The sequence below is a fragment of the Salmo salar genome, chromosome 23, assembly GCF_965601325.2.
Source record: "Salmo salar chromosome 23, fSalSal1, whole genome shotgun sequence".
NCBI classification, from domain to species: Eukaryota; Metazoa; Chordata; class Actinopteri; order Salmoniformes; family Salmonidae; genus Salmo; species Salmo salar.
The window spans coordinates 28,625,117-28,646,036 of NC_138313.1; the positions used below are offsets into that span (position 1 = coordinate 28,625,117).

Here is a 20,920-nt window from a genome sequence, read left to right on the forward strand (position 1 = left end):
GTATGATACCACCGCACAGTGAACTGTATGATACCACCGCACAGTGAACTGTATGATACCACCGCACAGTGAACTGCACAGTGAACTGTATGATACCACCGCACAGTGAACTGTATGATACCACCGCACAGTGAACTGTATGATACCACCGCACAGTGAACTGTATGATACCACCGCACAGTGAACTGTATGATACCACCGCACAGTGAACTGTATGATACCACCGCACAGTGAACTGTATGATACCACCGCACAGTGAACTGTATGATACCACCGCACAGTGAACTGTATGATACCACCGCACAGTGAACTGTATGATACCACCGCACTGTGAACTGTATGATACCACCGCACAGTGAACTGTATGATACCACCGCACATTGAACTGTATGATACCACCGCACAGTGAACTGTATGATACCACCGCACAGTGAACTGTATGATACCACCGCACTGTGAACTGTATGATACCACCGCACAGTGAACTGTATGATACCACCGCACAGTGAACTGTATGATACCACCGCACAGTGAACTATATGATACCACCGCACAGTGAACTGTATGATACCACCGCACAGTGAACTGTATGATACCACCGCACAGTGAACTGTATGATACCACCGTACTGTGAACTGATTGTGATGTTACCTAGCACTGTAGCTGTAGGTGTTGAGTAACAAGGCCAGCTCTTTATTCCGATGCGGAGGGAGCGACTTCAGAGCTGAACCAGCCAGCGCAGCAGCCTGGCTGTGTTGTGTTGTGTTCCTCTGAGGTGGTGTGACATACAACCACCCACTCACCCTGCTGAAAGAAAAGCCAGGTTAGTGTGTAGGCTGACATGAAAGAATAGGCAGAGAAGAGAAAGTTCAGTTCTCCAAGTACAGTGAGACGTGGTCGTACAGAAGCTAAATGGAGAAAGAGCTGATAGGAGCTGTTTAAGAACTAGTGGCCGGCGCTGAACTTCTCAGGATGCAGCAAACATACTCTTTCCAGTTGACTTTACTGGCCACCTTATTTCCTGCTGCATTCACGCCCTGTTCAGAATATTAGGGAGAAAAGGAAAGACCAAGGGCCGTCGAAGTAGTTCGGTGAGTTATTTTTAGATTGTAATCTTACTGTAAATTCTTTGGTTTGGATACTTGCTCGCTTAGCCAACATTTTGTATGGATTAAGGGGCAACATTCCACTGTTTTCTATTCCACAGAGGCTCTTCTTAAAACGTTTTTTTTTCACATATATTTATTAGTTCCAAGTCAACAATTACAGAAAGAGATGGATTTCTTTATTTCCACACATACCCCCCCAACCCAAAGAGACAAAAGCATAACAGCCAAACATTCACAGACACATTTCCACTAATAAAAATACATAAAAAGTATTATATTCAGCCGCAGATAATGCAGATTACGCTTCGACTATAGCCAATATTCACCTAAAAATAAAGAATATACAGATTTACAATTCCAATTCTTCTATAATATCACCGGTTTGCAAAAGTCACACAACAGATCCCAAATATCATGAAACTCTGGGGCTTTCTTTTTCACTATATAAGTACATTTTTCAAGTGAGGGAACTGACATACTTTCAGTGCAGAGCAATTGAAAGTCTAGCTTGTAATAGACAGAGATCAACTATTTTCTTCTCTTTCCTTTGTAAAGAGAGAAGAGAAGAGAAAAAGATACATTCCTGGGTAAAGATTTAGGATGCAAAGTTTAGGGATTAATGGTATTGGGGTAGAGGTAATCTCAGAGATATAGTGCAGTACTGAGCTCCAAAACTTTTGTATTTCAGCACATTCCCACAGGCAATGATACAAGGTGCCTAAATGTGTGTTACATTTAACACAGGTCTGTGATATTAGGGTCAAATGTGTGGAGTTTAACAGGTGACATATGTTCTCATTATCAAATTGTATTGCAACAATCTCAGGCAGCTGTTTATTGTCTGTATCTGAGCTCTAGAGCATATCATACCCCAGTCCTCTGCTGAAATATCTTCCTGCATATCTTGTATCCACTGAAGTCTCTTACTATCAGAGTTGTCTTTATGAGTAGCTACAATTTTCCCATATAATGACATCATCTGACCTCTCCCATAACACATACTAACAGAGAGAGTTTCTAAAGTGGTCGAAGGACGTTGTAGGGAAGATTGTTTTAGACTGGAAAAAATAAAGCTTGTAAGTATTTGAAAAAAGGCTTTTGTGGTAAGTTAAAGCTTTCATTTATTTCTTCAAACGACATGAGCCCTTTTTAATTGAATAAATCCATTACTTTAACAATACCATTTCTTGGCCATTCTTTAAACCCCAAATTGGTGTAAAACTGGATAATACAGGGGATTCGCCCAGATATTGCTGTACTTTGTGCCACATAGTTAGGATGTTTTTAACAAAGGGATTAGTAGTATTCTTCTTTAGCTTCTTAAAGGGAGCAGAGTTCAAATATCCATACAGAGATAAGCCTTATGTGGACAGCATTTCAGTCTGCAGCCAGGGTAAGTATGGTTTCTTGGAGAACCAAAACATTGCTGCCCTACGTTGTGCAGCCCAGTAATACCACTGTAGGTGTGGAAGTTGCAAACCCCCTCTGTCATAGGGCAAATAAAGAAGAGAAAGTCTAAGCCTTGGTTTTTTGTTGCTCCAGATAAAATTTAAGAGTATCTTTCTGATCTTTGTGAAAAAATAAAGGTGGTGGAGCCAGAGGAATTGATTGAAATAGATAAAGAAATTTGGGCAGAATATTTATCTTAATGATATTTATTTCACCAATAATAGATATAGGCAATGATGTCCATCTGTTGATGGATTCTGTTACACTCGTTACCATGGGTTCATAATTTGTTAAAGTCAATGAGCCAATTTCTGGTGTGATTTTAATACCAAGATGTGAAACCTTGTTCTGTATTCACAAATGGATGCTGTACAACTGGATTCAGTCTCTCTTGCTTGTTGAGGAAAGGATAGAAGAGGTTTAAAGTTTTATTAACTTTAAACCCAGAAAACTGACCAAAGTTTTTCATTATATTGGACAGGGAAGAGATATAATTATTTAGATCTGTTAAGAATAAGAGGGTATCATCGGCATACATGTTCAGAATCCAATGTTTTAATTCCACTAATTGACAGGTGGGACCTTACTGCAATGGCAAAGGGTTCTATAGCTAAAATAAAGAGTCCTGGACTGGCCGGACATCCTTGTCTTGTACCCCGAAAAAGCATAAAAGGTTGTGAAATCAAGTTGTTCGTGGCAACTTCTGCAGTGGGGTCGGTATATAATATTTTAATCCATTTATGGAAGTAGTTCCCAAACCCAAATCTCTTAAGCTCTTCAAATAAATAAGACCACTCAACTCTATCGAATGCCTTCTCTGCATCATGTGAGAGTATGACAGTATCAGGGGACCCTTCACACATGTGCACTATGTTTAGTACTCTCCTCACTTTGTGAAAACCTTGACGGTTTTTCACAAAGTCGTTTTGGTCTTTGTGTGTTAGATATGGGAGCACTCTATCCAATCTCCTGGCTAAAGCTTTAGCAATAATTTTTGAGTCGGAGTTCAGAAGAGAAATCAGTTTGTAACTTTCACATTTTGTTGGGGATTTATCAGGCTAACGAATAAGAGTGATTAAAGCACTCCTTAGAGAGAGGTGGAAACAACCTTACTGAGAGGATTCTGCATACATTTCCAAAAGTGGACCTGGAAGTTTGTCCTTAATATCTACTGGGAGAATAATCTGGACCTGCCGCTTTACCTCCCTTCATTTTGGAAATAGCATGAGATATTTCAACACCATTCCAATTGTGTGTCTTCTGAAATAGAGGGAAAATCAAGACCATCCAAAAATGATGTCTGATTAGTTAAGTTCTCGAGAGATTCAGAGTTGTAAAGTGTGTTGTAGTAGGAAGCAAATGTTTGGTTTATTTCTACAGGATCCGTTGATAATTGTCCTTGGAAATTATGAATTAAATTATTGGCTTTGTCTGAACTTAACTTCTTAATGCACCAGGCCAGCAATTTACTATGTTTTTCACCTTGATCATAGAAGGACTGTTTCAGCCTCGTTAGGCTGTTTGCAGCCTTTAAGGTGGAAAGTTCTTCATACTGAGCTTTAAGAGTAAATCATTCTTTGTTTATTTCTTCTGAGTGATCCAAAAAAGCTTCCCTCGCCAATTCTCTGATTTTGCTGTCCAACGCTCTCATTTTCAGATTTAATTGATTTGATTTGAAACTGGTAAAATGTATAATTTGCCCCCTAATATATGCTTTGATAGCCTCCCATCTGGTACTCGCTGACATTTGGTCAGTGTTCAATGTAAAATATACATCTATATGCACTCCAACGTAATGTAAGAAGTCTGAGTCCTGTAACCATCTGGGATGCAAACGCCATCTAGAGGATCCTTTTACTAGTTTTGTATCCCTATAGAACAATGACACAGGGGAATGGTCACTCAGAACAATACTATCATATCCACTTCCTGCTACATTGGGAAGCAATGAGCAATAAACTAAAAAGTAGTCTATACTACCTTTAACACGAAGACTCCCTTTTACTCAGGTTCTGAGTCCTCCAAGGTTCATATAGATATAAGTCCTTAATGAAATGCTGTCATTTCTTTCTACTCAGCGAGTGGGAAGTGTCTAAACCAGAGGAGCAATCTCGATGAGGATCAGGAGTGCAATTAAAACCCCCTGCTATTAGGACTTAATCAGGAAGGGAGGCTATCAATAGAAATACATTCTCAAAGAATTTGGGATTATCATCATTAGGACCATCAACATTAACCAGATTAATACGCTCATTCAAAAGAGTTCCCTGTTCAAAATGTAACTAACTGCTGTATCAGTTATAATATTCTCCACTTGAAACGGAACAAATTTGTGAATTAAAACCATAACACCACGAGAATGAGAGGAGAAACTGGATGCTTTTACTTGCCCTTGCCATCTCCTGCGTACTTTAAGTAGCTCATCCTTCAACATGTGTGTTTATTGTAGGAACACAATAGATTAATGAAGTTGTTTAAGCCTAGTAATAACCTGTTTAAGCTTGGATAGTTTACAAACTCTACAGACATTCCCCAAAGTAAAATTAAGTTTTACATTTGAAGTAATTTAACCGAAGATGTAAACATGGAATAAGCTATAGCATAAAGGCATATCTAAAATATGTTTAGTAACTACAAGGACCGCGTTAATATTTTATAGTGAGAAAAATATGTAAAGATCTGTTGGAACAAACAAACTACTAACAGTTAAACACTGAACACCATTCCCTTGTCTCCCTAACCGAGACACCCAACGCTTCCTCTCCCACCTCCCCCTAATCGTAGATTGTAGCCTGGTGGACGACTGATCCATTAAAGTGAGTAGTCTAACCTAAGCGTCGCTAAATAAAACAGTGTCTCCTACCGTCTCTCTGCCATTACTCCTCATGAACAAAACAAAAGGCGTATCTTGCAAGATGTTATGTAAAATATACCACAACAAAACGCATAACTAGCAAGATGATATGTGAAATACTGTATCACGTAGTATTCATTTGAAAAGTAGCAAAGAATAGCTCCACCTAAAACAGTAATGCTAGTCAGTGAAGCCTGACTAACGCTAACATTACAGTATGGACAGTCCAAAATAGCTAGTAGCTACCAAGTAACAAAATGGCCCATACATATAGCATTAACGTAGTATACCATGATAAGTTTATAAACCAAAAAAAGTATCAAAAGATCAGAAATGAACAGCCTATGCGAGAAAAATATATACCATTGAATATGTGCTACGTTACCCAAAGGCCCTTGCACATGATGTAGAAGTCAGGCTTGCACATGAGTGTCAATCATTTTAGTCCAAGGATATGATCGAAACTTAAGTCTTCATACAGTAGCAGCCTTCCCTGTGGCTCAGTTGGTAGAGCATGGTGTGTGCAACGCCAGGGTTGTGGGTTCAATTCCCACGGGGGGCCAGTACAAAAAAAAAAAAAATTACAAATGCATGAAATGTATGTATTCACTACTGTAAGTCGCTCTGGATAAGAGCGTCTGCTAAATGACTTAAATGTAAATGTAAATAAAGTAGTCCCGATGCTTCTCAGTGGTGCAGGATGAATGAATAAGGTCCCGATGTGTCCATTGACATGGAGCTTAACATCGTCATCAGCATTATGGGGCGGCAGGTAGGCTAGTGATAGGAGTGTTGGGCCAGTAACCGAAAGGTTGCTAGATTGAATCCCCAAGCTGACAAGTTAAAAATCTGTCATTCTGCCCCTGAACAAGGCTGTCATTGTAAATAAGAATTTGTTCTTAACTGACTTGCCTAGTATAAGGAAACTGAGTGGGTGAGCTCACCATATTATTCACTTAACTGTTATGCTAGCTACTGTACTACAGTAGCAGTTAATAAATGAGTTATTGTTAGTTAGCTTGCCAACAGTCACATAATCCAAGGTGGTTTAATTCTCCATAGTCCAGAGTGGTGGTAAACTTCACAGCTACAACATGACTAGGAAGAAGATTCATGTTGTATGCCACGGATGAACACCTCGGCTTGAGAGGGAGATTCAAACTCGTGTGACCATCCATTGTAGGTCAGATATTCCATTGGCAATGTTGAGGGACTTGAGCTGGTTGTTTGACCCTGTCGAGCATTTTCCTTTTCGGCGGAGGTCCGCAGATAGGTCAGGGAAGAACAAGATCTCTTTGTCCCTGTATATCACCTTGCCCATAGCCCTGGCTTTTCGCATCACTCGAACTTTATCTTGAAAGTTGAGAAACTTAATGTTAAGGACTCAAGGAGAGGGGTGGTTTCTCTGGCCTGTAGGAGCAGGAATCAGATGGGCTCTTTCAATGCGCAGTGGGTCCGGAAAGTTGTCCGACCCCAATAACTCGGGAAGATAGAGCTTCCAGAGTCATTGGGGCCGGAGAACTTTCCGGACCCCTTCCGCATTGAAAGAGCACATCAGCTTCCGAGAGAGAGAGAGAAATGCAAGAGAGAGAGAGAGAGAAATGCAAGTGCGTCACCATTTGCCACTTTTTCAAGTAGATTAACCAGTCTCAAATTAGACCTCCTGTGGTGGTTCTTGAGTTTAGTTTTGAAGTAAGGTCCGCCAACTGTTTATCCAACTTTTCGGTCGTTGTTTTGACAGTTACGACAGTATCTTTCACCATGCTAATGTGTTCCTCTGCTTCGTCCAAGGGTGTGGAGTGGGATTGATGGTCACGTTTAACCTCACTAATCCCTGTTAGGACACCTTCGTGATTTGCGGAAAAGTCCGCCCTCATGGCAGAGATTGCTTCCAAAACCCCTTAGTTCTGGCTCTGGTTGTCTACTTTGCTGGTTGTCATGTCGGACTTGTGGTGTGAGGAGCTTGTAGGGCTTGCTGGGTTAGTAGAGCTGGCTGAATTAGCAGGGCTAACTGGCCTAGCCTGGACCACGTTGTCGACGCGAGATGTTCTTCTTGTTTTAGGAGGACTATGTTTAAGTCGATTCATAATGGATGTAGATACGCCTGAAATTGTCCAAGAAAATTGGTGTTCATGTTACCAGGATTAAAAATAAGAGATAATAATAAGTTTAGCCAAAATTGGCAGGAGAGCACTAAAAACATGTCCTCCCAGTTCAACGCCATAACCACACCCCCCACAGAGGCTCTTAAATATGATGTTTGTGTTTTTTCCCCTTCACAATCTCTATGGGAAAAGTGGTGAAAGGCTCAAGGAATTAATTCCCCCCCTGTAAGGCCTCTGCATCAAGGGTTTGGATTCAACTACTCTTAAACACACAAAAAAACTGAATACTGAATATATAGAGAGGCAGAACTCAAATAAACAGAATCTTTAGCAGAACCCTGAGGAGGCATCGTCTCGTCCTCAGGAATTTGAAATGAACTCCTCTCAGCCTTTAGAACTGATTTCCTCTCAAAATCCATTATGGACATCTCGAGTTGGTTCTGAGAATTTAGGGAGGACTAGCCCTGCTAATGACAGGGACAGTTTAAACCCCTTTTTCTCATCTAATGTAACAGAGAAAGGACTCATGTGGGAGTTTCTTACCCCTCTGTGAATTTGCCACTGAGGTCAGAAGAAGGGGACATGTGGCTGTGACTTGTGTGGGGGCTGGTTGGGTAGACAAGTGGGTGGGGGCGGGGGCAGGTGGTGTCTGAGCTTGCCACTCCTGTCAGAGAGGAGGTAGAATCTCAGTCAGCAGCCAGGGTAGTAGCAGCAGCTCTGCAGACACAACACAGCACAGGGAGGGAGTGGATGGGACCAGCAGCAGCCAGTAGAAATGTGTTCACTCAACAGAACCCTGTCTCTGTCTCTGTTCCCCAGGGACCTCAGCAGCAGCATGGATCCCACCATGGAGTATGTCAAGGTAGGAGCCCACTCAACCATTACACATCTGGCTGAGACACAGGGCTCAACAGGTGTCACTATTGTTTTGTTACCTCACTTTATTTTTCAACTGATTCAGAAGCGGTCAGAAATATTGAGGTTTGATTCATCACTTATCTGAATGGTGTTTTAGTAGCTTTTTGAAGTTGATATGACACTAATTCCTACAAAACAGTTGAGACTAGTTTTGTAACTCTGAGGTCAGTGAAATAGGGCAAGAATGCTAGTAGCTCTCAGGGACCTCTGACACAAGATGTTGATCTGACGTCAAGGATATGAAGTGTCTTGGTTTATATTTCCAGGATTTTAAAGAGATACAAAGAAAGATAGATTAAGACAGTAAATATGTACAGTATATATGGAGAAGACATGATGTGTGTACAGTATGTGTGTGTGTGTGTACATGTGTACATGTGTGTTTGTGTGTTTGAGTTATAAGGTCTGATGATGTCATGTTTTGTAACGCACTATTCTTTTGACAAGAGGTTTAACTTTTTGTTCTCCAGACAGGTTGAGCATTCAGTTCATAAAGTTCAGCTGTGTAAAAGTGTCCTCTTCAAGCTTTGTTTCCTGCGTAGACATCATCTACTATACCCATTGGTTAGAGAGAGAAAGGGGCATTTGTTTGAAAAGGAGTGAAGATCCAGACATAGCCCTCATAAGCTCTCAACTATTATCGCAATGCCACAGGAAAACAGTAGGCAGACAGGAGATTGTAATCACTAGTTTTGTTGTGTTTTGTCTCAGAAGGAGCCACACTGTACTCATCTGTAGCTAAGGAGCCGAGTAACATCTTCAGTGGAGTAACGTCTCTTTGGTTAAAAAGTAGCAGAGACCACTTGGGTAGAAAGGAGTGTCTCTTAGATGGAAACAATGTGGAACAATGTTCCATTTCCACCAAGAAGAGAGACATTTCTCTTTAGACTTTTTTTTAAATCTAGTGCTCTAAAAGTTTTTTGTATAGTACATGTTTAGTAGCTAAGTAACTGATGTTGGCTCTAGCTATAATTCCTCTTTATGTAAGGTTGCTGTGAGCATAAATTATTCTACTCTCTCTAAGGGGTAGGCTGTCAAAAAGCCTCAAAAGGAAAAGGACGAGCGAGCGGTGGAAATGTCCTCTGTCTAGTACACTAATCTAATTTCTCTCTAGGCGATGAGGCACTTTGTCTTAGAAGTAGGTCAATGTATCGACCAAATCATATTTCCCATTACCTTCACCTGTGTCCCTGCTCACCGTGATTGGGCTTGAGTGGTGACTGAGGTCTGTGTTCTGATACCACACGCCTGACAACTCTCTCTCTCTCTCTCTCTCTCTCTCTCTCTCTCTATTTCACACACATGCTCATTCACCCACTCCTTACCTTTTTCCCCTCACCCACTGTCACTAATACCCTGGGCTGCTTGCCTCATACGATAGGATGCTCTCAGGTCAGTGTGAAAAGCAAACATAGTGGTTCTTCACATGCAGGTCAGGAGAGCAAACAGCTCTCATATCAGGTGCCATGGCAGCCTTTCATGAACACATACACAGCTCTGCTACCTCACTAGGGTAGTAGGCAATGTTCCCTATAAGCTGCGCCAGCTCCCCTTGGACAGATGAAATATCAGCCCGTGCAGAGATGCACGAGATTGAACTTCCCTTTCACTTTCTAGAGTTTTCCTCTTTAGTTTACACTAGCAACGTTTCGCTCTACTGTGGGAATTGTGCTCGAATCAATGCAATATTAGCCACTTTCAATGTAACATTCGGAAAATAAAACTAACTATGCAAGAGATTTTCTTGTAGGCAGAGCGCAATGGAGTAGGATTCTATTGCATTGACAGGCATGACTCAGGCCTGTACTCTACACAGACCGGTGCGCCATAACCAATCATAGGTACAGTAGGCCTATATGCAAATAGCCATTCACTTTGAACTCATTGCGCTTGTTTTGAGATCAAACCAGGGGCTGCATGTAGCCAGGTGTGCACTTTTGTTCATATTCTTTGCTAGTTAGTGAGTTATTAGCCCAGTTATAGATAATTTCTGGTTGCTTCTACAAGAGCATAACGTTTGTGCATTTCTAGCCGTCTTTAGAAGCAAGTCAGGTAAATAGCTTTTTTTTATGTCTTAAAGGGGCAGTGTTGTGTTTTGAAACGGTCTTGAATAAGCTAAGTAGTCAATAGGCAGAGGGCAGCATCATTTGTCTGATTCTCTGTAATAATGGTGGAAATAATAATAATGACTTTTATTTTGTAAAGTGGTTTCTTGCATCAAACAACACAAGATTTTCAGTCACCACCTTGTCTGAAGGACAAGTGGATAAACAGGTTAATGTCAAGCCCTGCATGTTTTTTTTCCCAAAGTCTCATGGAATGTTGGCCTTCATTGAACACCAGACATTTGCTGCTACTGTAGGCTGAATGATAGAACAGCTGTTCAAATGTTATGGGATGCATTTTTCTCCATTGTTTTTGATGGTAGGCCTACATTATGATCAAATAGCCACAGTAGCCTACTTGGCCACTGTTAAAACTGTAACTTAAAGCGGGTACAGCCTCAGTGTTTACTGTAAACGTACGCCGGAAGTTGCACAGCATTTTCATGTTCAAGTTAACGCTCAGCAGATCTGAAATTTGCTCAGGTGTCAAAACATCGGTAATAGGTAGTCCTAACCACTACTCAGGGCACTGGCTCAATATGCCTTAGAAAAGAGAAATTGGCCCAAATCAGAAACTCAGTTCTTCAGTCCATTGTTATCTACCCTTTATGTCAAATATGAATTATGTCCCTACCATCTCCATTCATTCATGCTCATTCAGTCACCTCAACATGTTGGAACAGACAACCACATGGACCACATCTTCCCTCATTACTTATTGTGATGTTGGAGAGTGCTGCCAGCCTTGTCGGACTCAGGTTGATGACAGAAAGTGTTATATGAGGATGAAACATCCCAAAGACTGAGCCCTGTCCTCATCTCAGCTCACCTCAGAGGGATTACACAGATGAGGGTGCAACCTCATTCTTAGACAAGAGTCATCTATGCCAGGCGCGTAAACGTACAGTACCAGTCAAAAGTTTGGACACACCTACTCATTCAAGGGTTTTTCTTTATCTTTACTCTTTTCTACATTGTAGAATAATAGTGAAGACATCAAAACTATGAAATAACACATATGAAATCATGTAGTAACCAAAAGTGTTAAACAAAAGATTCTTCAAAGTAGCCACCTTTTGCCTTGATGACAGCTTTGCACACTCTTGGAATTCTCTCAACCAGCTTCATGAGGAATGCTTGTCCAACAGTCTTGAAGGAGTTCCCACATATGCTGAGCACTTGTTGGCTGTTTTTTCTTCACTCTGCGGTCCAACTCATCCCAAACCATCTCAATTGGGTTGAGGTGGGGTGATTGTGGAGGCCAGGTCATCTGATGCAGCACTCCGTCACTCTCCTTCTTGGTCAAATAGTCCTTACACAACCTGGAGGATTGTTTTGGGTCATTGTCCTGTTGAAAAACAAATGATAGTCCCACTAAGCGTGAACAAGATGGGATGGCGTATCGCTGCAGAATGCTCTGGTAGCCATGCTGGTTAAGTGTGCCTTGAATTATAAATAAATCACTGAGAGTGTCACCAGCAAAGCACACCAGCACACCTCCTCCTCCATGCTTCACGGTGGGAACCACACATACGGAGATCATCCGTTCATCTACTCTGCATCTCACAAAGTCACGGCTGTTGGAACAAAAAATCTCAAATTTGGACTCATCAGACCAAAGGACAGATTTTCACCAGTCTAATTTCCATTGCTCGTGTTTCTTGGCCCAAGCAAGTCTCTTCTTCTTATTGGTGTCCTTTAAAAAGGGAAAGGGGAATACCTAGTCAGTTGTCCAACTGAATGAATTCAACCTAAATGTGCCTTCTGCATTTAACCCAACCCCTCTGATAGTAGGGGTTTCTTTGCCCCAATTCGAACACGAAGGCCTGATTCACCAGTCTCCTCTGAACAGTTGATGTTGAGATGTGTCTGTTACTTGAATTCTGTGAAGCATTTATTTGGGCTGCAATTTCTGAGGCTGGTAACTCTAATGAACTTATCCTCTGGAGCAGAGGTAACTCTGGGTTTTCCTTTCCTGTGGCGGTTCACATGAGAGCCAATTTCATCATAGCACTTGATGGTTTTTGCAACTGCACTTGAAGAAATGTTCAAAGTTCTTGAAATGTTTCACATTGACTGACCTTAATCTCTTAAAGCAATGATGGACTGTCATTTGTCTTTGCTTATTTGAGCTGTTCTTGCCATAATATGGACTAATATGGACCAAAAATCTGTATACCACCCCTACCTTCGATTGGCTCAAACACATTAAGAGGAAAATAAATTCCACAAATGAACTGTTAACAAGGCACACTTGTTAATTGAAATGCATTCCAGGTGGCTACCTCATGAAGCTGGTTGAGAGAATGCCAAGAGTGTGCAAAGCTGTCATCAAGGTAAAGGGTGGCTACTTTGAAGACTCTCAAATTTAAAATATATTTTGATGTGTTTAACACTTTTTTGGTTCCTACATGATTCCATACGTGTTATTTCATAGTTTTGACGTCTTTACTATTATTCCACAATGTAGAAAATAGTAAAAAATCAAGAAAAACCCTTGAATGAGCAGGTGTGTTCAAACTTTGGACTGGTACTGTACACACATGCACATCTACACGCACACACACACACACACACACACAAACTTTAAACATCAGCCCATCTGTAAATAGCCCATCCAATCTACCTATCTCATCCCCATATTGTTTTTCTTTTACTTTTTTGCACACCAATATCTCTACTTGCACATCATCTGCACATCTATCACTCCAGTGTTAATCTGCTAAATTGTAATTACTTCGCTACTATGGCCTATTTATTGCCTTACCTTCTCACGCCATTTGCACACACTGTATATAGACCTTTGTGTTATTGACTGTACGTTTGTTTATTCCATGTGTAACTCTGTGTTGTTGTTTGTGTCGCACTGCTTTGTTTTATCTTGGCCAGGTCGCAGTTGTAAATGAGAACTTGTTCTCAACTGGCCTACCTGGCTAAATAAATAAAAAATTCAATAAACACACACACAAACTCTGAGGTGAGTATCACTAGATTCAGGGTAGTAGTGTAGAGTTTCTCCTGTGGTGTTTAACCAACACTAGAGAGGCCCGACGAAGCACAGCCCGCCTCCAACAGACTCATCCAACTGTGTTATTCTGGGCAGCCACAGTGCAGAGGACAGCAGGAGTACAGCTGACTGGAGCACCTCCTGTTAATATCTCTCCCATTGTTTTGGTTGGAGATCCAGCTGCTGTGTGTGGGGCCTTCCTGCTGAACTGCACTGTCTGGCCCAGGCCTTACATAACGCCCATGATACTTTATCCACTGTTACTGTGAGCTCCACACCTAAACACAGCCCATCCAGGTGTGTTTGTTTTTCCACCCAGCTGGGCCTTAAATTAACAAGCTATTGAAACAACAATGAATCTTTGCCACACATGAACAGGAAACATCAAAGGCCGATGTGCCAAAGTAATTTCCTGTGGGTAGGTGACCCGTGTTGCAACACGGAGCTGGTCAGGGTAATACCCACAATCCTACTGCAACCAACCACTGGGATAGTGGTTTAGATGGGTGGACTAGAGGGACAATGCAACAGAATGACTGAATGCAGCAGCAGTGTAGCTTCAAACTGTTCTTTGTGAAAGTCTTGTTGTTTTGCCTCCAATTTCACATGGCTACTATCTTCAAAGCCAATCTAGAAGGCGGGAGAGTGGAAATTGTTCAAGAAAGACTCAATGCCTAAAAATACAATTTATTTGCTGGATGGAGCCCAACTTCTCCCTCTGGGAGTGTGTAGTGTTTATGAGAAACAGGTTTTATATCATGGTCATGCAATGTGTCTCTACATGGATTAGATTGAGACTAACTGTCAGAGTGACTCAGCGATACAGTCACAAAGAGAAAAGGGTGTCAGATGAGGACAAAGGGCCAGGACCAGAGACACCTGCTACTCCAGTAGACTCCTCAGTTCAACATCTAGTTTTGATTGACATTTGGTTGAGATTTCCACATAGATTCAACGTCATCGCATTGATTATTTTGGTTAAAATGATGTAGAAACAACGTTGATTCAACCAGTTTTTGCCCAGTGGCTGGAGTGTAGAAGAGAAGAGGGATATAGTGTGAAAGACTGATTGAGAGTGACAGAGTGAGAAGAATGGAAAGAGAGAGCATGAGAGTGAAAGAGAAGAACAGGAGGACAAGAAAGACAGGATGGAGAACTTCAGGCCTAGTGGATTGTTTGACCTGTTGGTCTCCCCGGGCCCCCGATGAAGGGAGTTCTTTACTTCTTTTCACACGAGGCATTAACACAGCCTCTCTCTCTCTCCTCCTCTTAGAACCTGCTGAACAGTAAGCAGCTAACTGCTTATGAAAGAGCTTTAAAAGGGAACAATGGCTCTCTGTGCCTCCTGTGAGATCTCCAGCCCTTGCTAAACACCAGATGAAGACCCTTTTGGCCCTCCGTGTGGCCTGCACAGCACAGAACAGCACACATAGCCTGCAGAAATACACACTATTTGTGACAGGCAGGGTGAGATCTGACAGTCTGACAACTCACCAGACTAGACAGCCTGTATATAGGATTGCAGTCCTATCATCTTCATCAATTCCAAGTAAATGAATTTGCCCAGCACGTAAAACGTTTTCTACTGCAAGGTCAAAGACTGTGGAGTTTAAGTGATCTTGCTGCAGATACGGAGAATAGTGTTGAGTTCAGAGAAATAGCCAACAGTGTCAATTTCCCAGGGGTTAGAGAGATTGACTTGCCAATTTGAAGAAAGAAATGGCCAGAACTGCAAAGACATAAGTTTGGATTTCTGACAATACTTCTAAATAGGAACACTCATACATAATGTGTATATGGTGTGGCTAGGATATGCAGCACAGGTGTGATTGAGACGGACACAGACTGTGTAACAGTTAGCTGCTCCTAGTTAGAGGCAGATGCCAGCAGGTTTATGAGGATGGGATCCATAAACCCCAAGTACCAGTGACAGTGACTCCCTCAGGATAGTTCCGTCATTTACCTCAGGCAAATGGCTGTCCTTCATCTCTCCCTGTTGCTCCTACCTACAGTGGGCCTACCTACTGTACCTGGCTGTATCCTAGACTAGTTAGAACTAAGTTCTGCCCTTCAGCTGGGTCTTGGGCTGCGTTTACACAGGCAGTCCATTTCTGATATTTTCTTCAGTAGTTGCATCTCTTGGCAAATCAGATCAGCTCTTTTGACAATAATTGGGCATAAGATCCGATTGGGCTGTCTGTGTAAATGCAGCCACAGAGTCCACAGTTCATTATACAACAATGTAAGAGAAATGGCAATCTCTAGTGGTTTGATTGAAGTACTACAGTATAATTTATTACACAGCAGAACAGCTGGACAGACAGTATTGAAGTGCACCCACGTATAATTCCAGTCAATCTCTTGATAGTCTGTTGCTATATTTTTATTTTCTGGAGTTGAATTAAAAGATGTGCAAATATGCTTTCCAGGGAAATGGTATTTGTGTTATCCATTGTAGTTTCCAAAAGTCTAAAGGACAGACAGACATTACACACAGTTTCTAGATATTTTAGAAATGACCAAAATGTGGATGCTGTATGTGATGTGCTGTAATGGCACACTTGGCACTGGTCAATACTGCTCTTTGGTTCTGTGCCAGCGTTAGTGTTGTGCATCTCACCTTTCATCACAGCGTTGTCATCATCAGTGTCACTGACATGCTAAAGGCATTCTGATGAATTAATCACTTACTGATGCTTGGGTGCACACTTCCATCTGGCTCTATATCCATCTGGCTCTACAGTATATCCATCTGGCTCTATATCCATCTGCCTCTACGCTCGTGTCCAAGAATGGGAAAGTAACTGAAATGAATGACTACCGACCCGTAGCACTCACTTCCGTAATCGTGAAATGCTTAGAGAGGCTAGTCAAAGACCACATCACCTCCTCCCTCCCGAGACACTCGACCCTCTCCACTTCACCTCCCGCCCTGACAGATCCACGGACGACACAAACGCCATTGCACTGCACACTGCCCTCAACCACATGGACAAGAGGAATGCATATGTGAGGTTGCTGTTCATTGCCTACAGCTCAGCCTTCAGTACCATAGTGCTCTCTAAGCTCACCACAAAGCTCACAGCCCTGGGACTGAACTCCTCCCTATGCAACTGACAAACGACAGTCCATCATGAGCCCCACAAGGGTGCGTCCTCAGTCCCCTCCTGTACTCCCTGTATACCCACGACTGTGTGGCCTCACACAGTTCCAACTCCATCATCAAGTTTGCTGAGACGGGACAGTAGTAGGCCTGTTTACCAACAATGACGAGATGGCATACATGGAGGAGGTAGGTACTCTGATGGCGTGGTGGCAAGTAAAAAACCTCTCCCTCTACGTCAGCAAAACAAAGGAGCTGATTGTGGACTTCAGGAGGAACCAGGTGGGGCACGCCCCCATCCTCATCAACGGGGCCGCCATGGAGACGGTAAAAAACGTCACATTTCTCAGCGTGCACATCTCAGAGAAGCTGAAATGGTCAAACCACACAGACACTGTGGTAAAGAAGGCACGACAGCGACTCTTCAACTTCTGGAGGCTGAAGAAATTCAGCCTGTCTCCGAGGGCCCTCACAGTGTCCTACAGGAGCACCATCGAGACCATACTGTCGGGCTTCATCACAGCCTGGTACAGCAACTCCACCTCTGCAGACCGCAAGGCGCTACAGAGGGTGGTACGCTCAGCTGACAAACCATTGGGTGCCCACTGCCTGCCCTCCAGGACACCTACAACACCAGGTGTTGCAGGAAGGCCAAGAAGATCATCAGGGACCCAGCCACAGGCTGTTCTCCCCGCTTCAAATCACTCAGATGTGGGCAGAACAGGAGCATCATGGCTAAAACTAGCAGACTGGCCAATAGCTTCTACCCCCAGACCATCAGGCTGCTGAACAGCCACCACTAGTCAGCTACCTGCTCCTCCTGCCTCCCTGGACTTCCTAGAGTTGAGTTCCTCATCCTACACATGCACTGTTTGTTTGCGGTTGTATTTGCGCTGTTTCCAGTATCTTGTGTCTGTTTTGTCTTACATAGTTTTTTGTTGTTAAATAACAATTTGTTCTTAGTTGACTTGTCTGGTTAAATAAAGGTGTAATACAATTAAAATTAGAATACAGGTCAACTGGATGTCAGCCAAAAGTAAACCATTTTGAGTTGGCTGTTCCTCCATTCCACTTGTCTAGAGAAATAAATGTGTGTATTTTGGGGGGTACTTTACATAAAGCTGGTAATTTGAAGCTTGTGAAAACTCTCTAACAGGTTCCTCTCTTTCCCAGGGGCAGGCAGTCTTCTGGGGTTTTAATGAAAGCAATTAACTTGTTTGATGTGTTTCCTGCGGGAAAGCATTTCTGCACTGTGTAGAGAAGAGGGAGTGCCAGCTTACCTTCCTTAATGTCTTTGTTTACACTTTATGAGCATTTCGGAGGCAGAGGAATGGAACCCAGCCGATAGATAGCCAACTGTTTGCATTTCTTAATGGCTCTTGGGTAATTACACTCCCGCACTCATTGGACCTCCTGGCCCTTTCCCAGTGCGGTTACAACGGGCTGAGTTTTTTGTTCTTACAACAGATTTATGAATGGCGCAAGACAGAGAGGACCACTTAAAACTATTATACAACATGAAAACAAAGCACATGGATGACTGATTTGTCCTGTGGAGCCCCAGATGTGCTCCAGAGGCATCTTGGAGATAGATGGAGTAGAAGAACATACTTAGAGTATTCACTTTACAAAGATTCAAAATGGCAGATTTCCTTCTTTTTAGACATTGTGTAAATGGATGAGCAGCAGTATGCATTGCAGTCATTCACTGTCACACATCTGTATCATTAGTCAGTCAGTTCTCACTCCCCCTCACCTGTAGTTGGACCTTATCTCTGATTCATAGGGCTGAAGCAAGCCAGTCCTGTGAGGCTGTATCTAATGATTGCTATAGTATATTTTCATCCGTCTAGCAATCTGGCTTTTTTCCCACATGCCGGTAATAGGCTGTAAGTTTCCCTAAAGCTTTTTCAACGGACAAGTGAATTAAGCAGGATTTTACCGCTCACACGTTAGGATGTCAGCTGATATCATGGTATTGTAGGTCCAACCAAACATTCCCTGAACAGCTGCGAGCCCAACGCTAATGAAATGTGGTTGGTCAATTCCTGTAGTTGTTGGAGTGGTTGACATTCCACTCTGTCGTCATTACTTGGGCAGTTGACAAAAAGTGGTTCTGTGTCAAATCAAATGAAATGTTATTTGTCACATTCGTCGAATACAACAGATGGAGACTTGACTGTGAAATGCTTAATTACGAGCCCTTTTCAAACAATGCAGAGCTAAAAAGTATGAAAATGAGCTAATAAAAATAGTAACAATAAATAACAATAACGAAGCTACTGTATATACTGTACAAGGAGTACCGGTACTGAGTCAATGTGCAGGGTTACGAGGTAATTGAGGTAATATGTACATGTAGGTAGGGGTAAATGTAATTAGGCAACAGGATAGATAACAAACAGAGTAGCTGCAGCATATGTGAAGAGTGTGAAAATGTGTTTGTGTGTATGTGTGTGGCGTCAATATGCGTGTGTGTGTGTGTGTGTGTGTGTGTGTGTGTGAGCGTATGTATATATAGTGTGTGTGTGTGTGTGTGTCAGCCATTTGGTAGCCATTTGATGAACTGTTCAGCAGTCTTTGGGGTCCAAGCGGTTCAGGTGTGAACAGAGTGAACAGTATGACTTGGGTGGCTGGGGTCTTTGACAATTTTACAGACCTTCCTCTCACACCGCCTGGTATAGAGGTCCTAGGTGGCAGGGAGCTCTGCCCCAGTGATGTACTGGGCCGTCCGCACCACCCTCTGTAGCGCCAATGCAGCTCAGTCGGTAACAGTGTTCACAACGTCAAGGTCGTGGGTTCAATTCCCTGCAGGATCCACCGACATAATATGTATGCAGTCATTGCCCTGTAAGTCATTTGGGTAAAAGCACCTGCTAAGTGCCATTGCTTTCTAATGAAGAATACAGTCTTCTGGACATGCTCAGTTATACTCCAACCATCTCTCTGACTGAAGTTAAGTGTCCTTAGCATTGAAGGACACAGACACATAGCTCTGACCCCAGTGAATATGTATCTTGTCACTCATCACTACTCCTGCATCCCTCCTTGCTCCACATCTGTGTACTACTACATTCTGCTCAATGGTTGTTCAGAGAGACAAATGAAATATAGACTGAGAAACAAGATCATTTGCCCATTTCTCTGTTCAACAACACAGATTATGTGCGACCGACTTAGTATTAGATCAAGTATGAAAAAAAGACCTTCACAGTTCAAAACAGCAGTGTGTTAAAAGAACAGAAGAATCACACAGCGTGTTTATGGTGGCGGTGTTAATCAGAGCAGCACTGTTGGTAGGGTACCGGGCTTCAGGAGAACACACAGGAGCTTCTCCCCTCCTCTCTCTCCCCTCCCTCTAAACTCAGCCAGTGGTAAGAGGGGGCTGCGGGGGTTAGTCTTGGTAGAGCCAGAGGCAGTAGAGGCAGTGCCCTCCCAGCTGGCTCTGACTTTATTAGTGGGAGAGCAAGATCACATGGAGTTTCCACCGCTCCATACATGGAGCTCCGGGACTGCGTGAAGCAGCATGGATTAGTGTGTTCACCGTGTAGAGCACAGACAGCAGGGCTGCTTAGACTGAAAAAGAGACGAGAGAGAGCCACAGAGTAAGGTGCTGCAATGCTCACCCCCTCGGTGTGACAGAGGTGACGGCTAATTGAGAATCTCTGTGCTTTTTTGATGCCAAGATTTGTTTGTGAGGCTCTTTTTTTGCGAGTTAACTGAAAGGGGCGAAAGATGTCAGAGAGATGCAACGTTCTGAGCACCTTGACTGCAGCACTGTGCTGCTTCTACCAGAAGAGCTCCGTCATCAGGGCCAAGGTGAGTGACGTCATGCCGCTGTTTGTGTCACACGGTCACCAGTCAGCATTCACATCATAGCCTACTGTGTGTTCTCATAGTCAGTGTCTTGCATGTTTTGAAACCAGGTCATCTTAACTGCCTGCACCGTATTTCCTGGAATTACTTCTGTACTTTAGTGAAAGGAAAAATGAATCAAACCTGGAAAAGGGCTTTGATTCATCCTCTGTAATCTTATTCTAAGCTTTGTTTGGGCAAACAGGCTTAGCCAATGGTAATGTAGATGAATCATCAGTTGCTCCTTTAAAAAGAGGCTTTATCCTGGATCCCTTACTGCATGTTTGGGTGTGATGAATGTGCCCTCTGGGCTGTGTGAGTGCTGAATGTCGTTTTTGGGGGAGCTTTCTCCTCTGTATTGACTAGTTAATGTGGGTTAGAGTCTGTCACTGTTGTGGGATGGAGAGAACTTTTA

General features: G+C 42.7%; 1 protein-coding gene across 4 annotated transcripts in view; it reads left to right on the top strand.

Moving 5' to 3' along the window:
- The window catches only part of bcar3 (BCAR3 adaptor protein, NSP family member), a 101,250-nt gene that overhangs the window by 56,227 nt on the left and 24,103 nt on the right, over positions 1-20,920 (top strand). For 3 of the 4 annotated variants that reach the window (XM_045706216.2, XM_082968028.1, XM_045706217.2), the window contains one exon: positions 8,337-8,379. In XM_045706216.2, the coding sequence (XP_045562172.1) occupies positions 8,337-8,379 (43 nt within the window). Of the gene's footprint in view, positions 1-8,336; positions 8,380-20,056; positions 20,470-20,920 lie in introns of those variants that run through there. The other variant, XM_045706218.2, reaches the window with a different exon arrangement.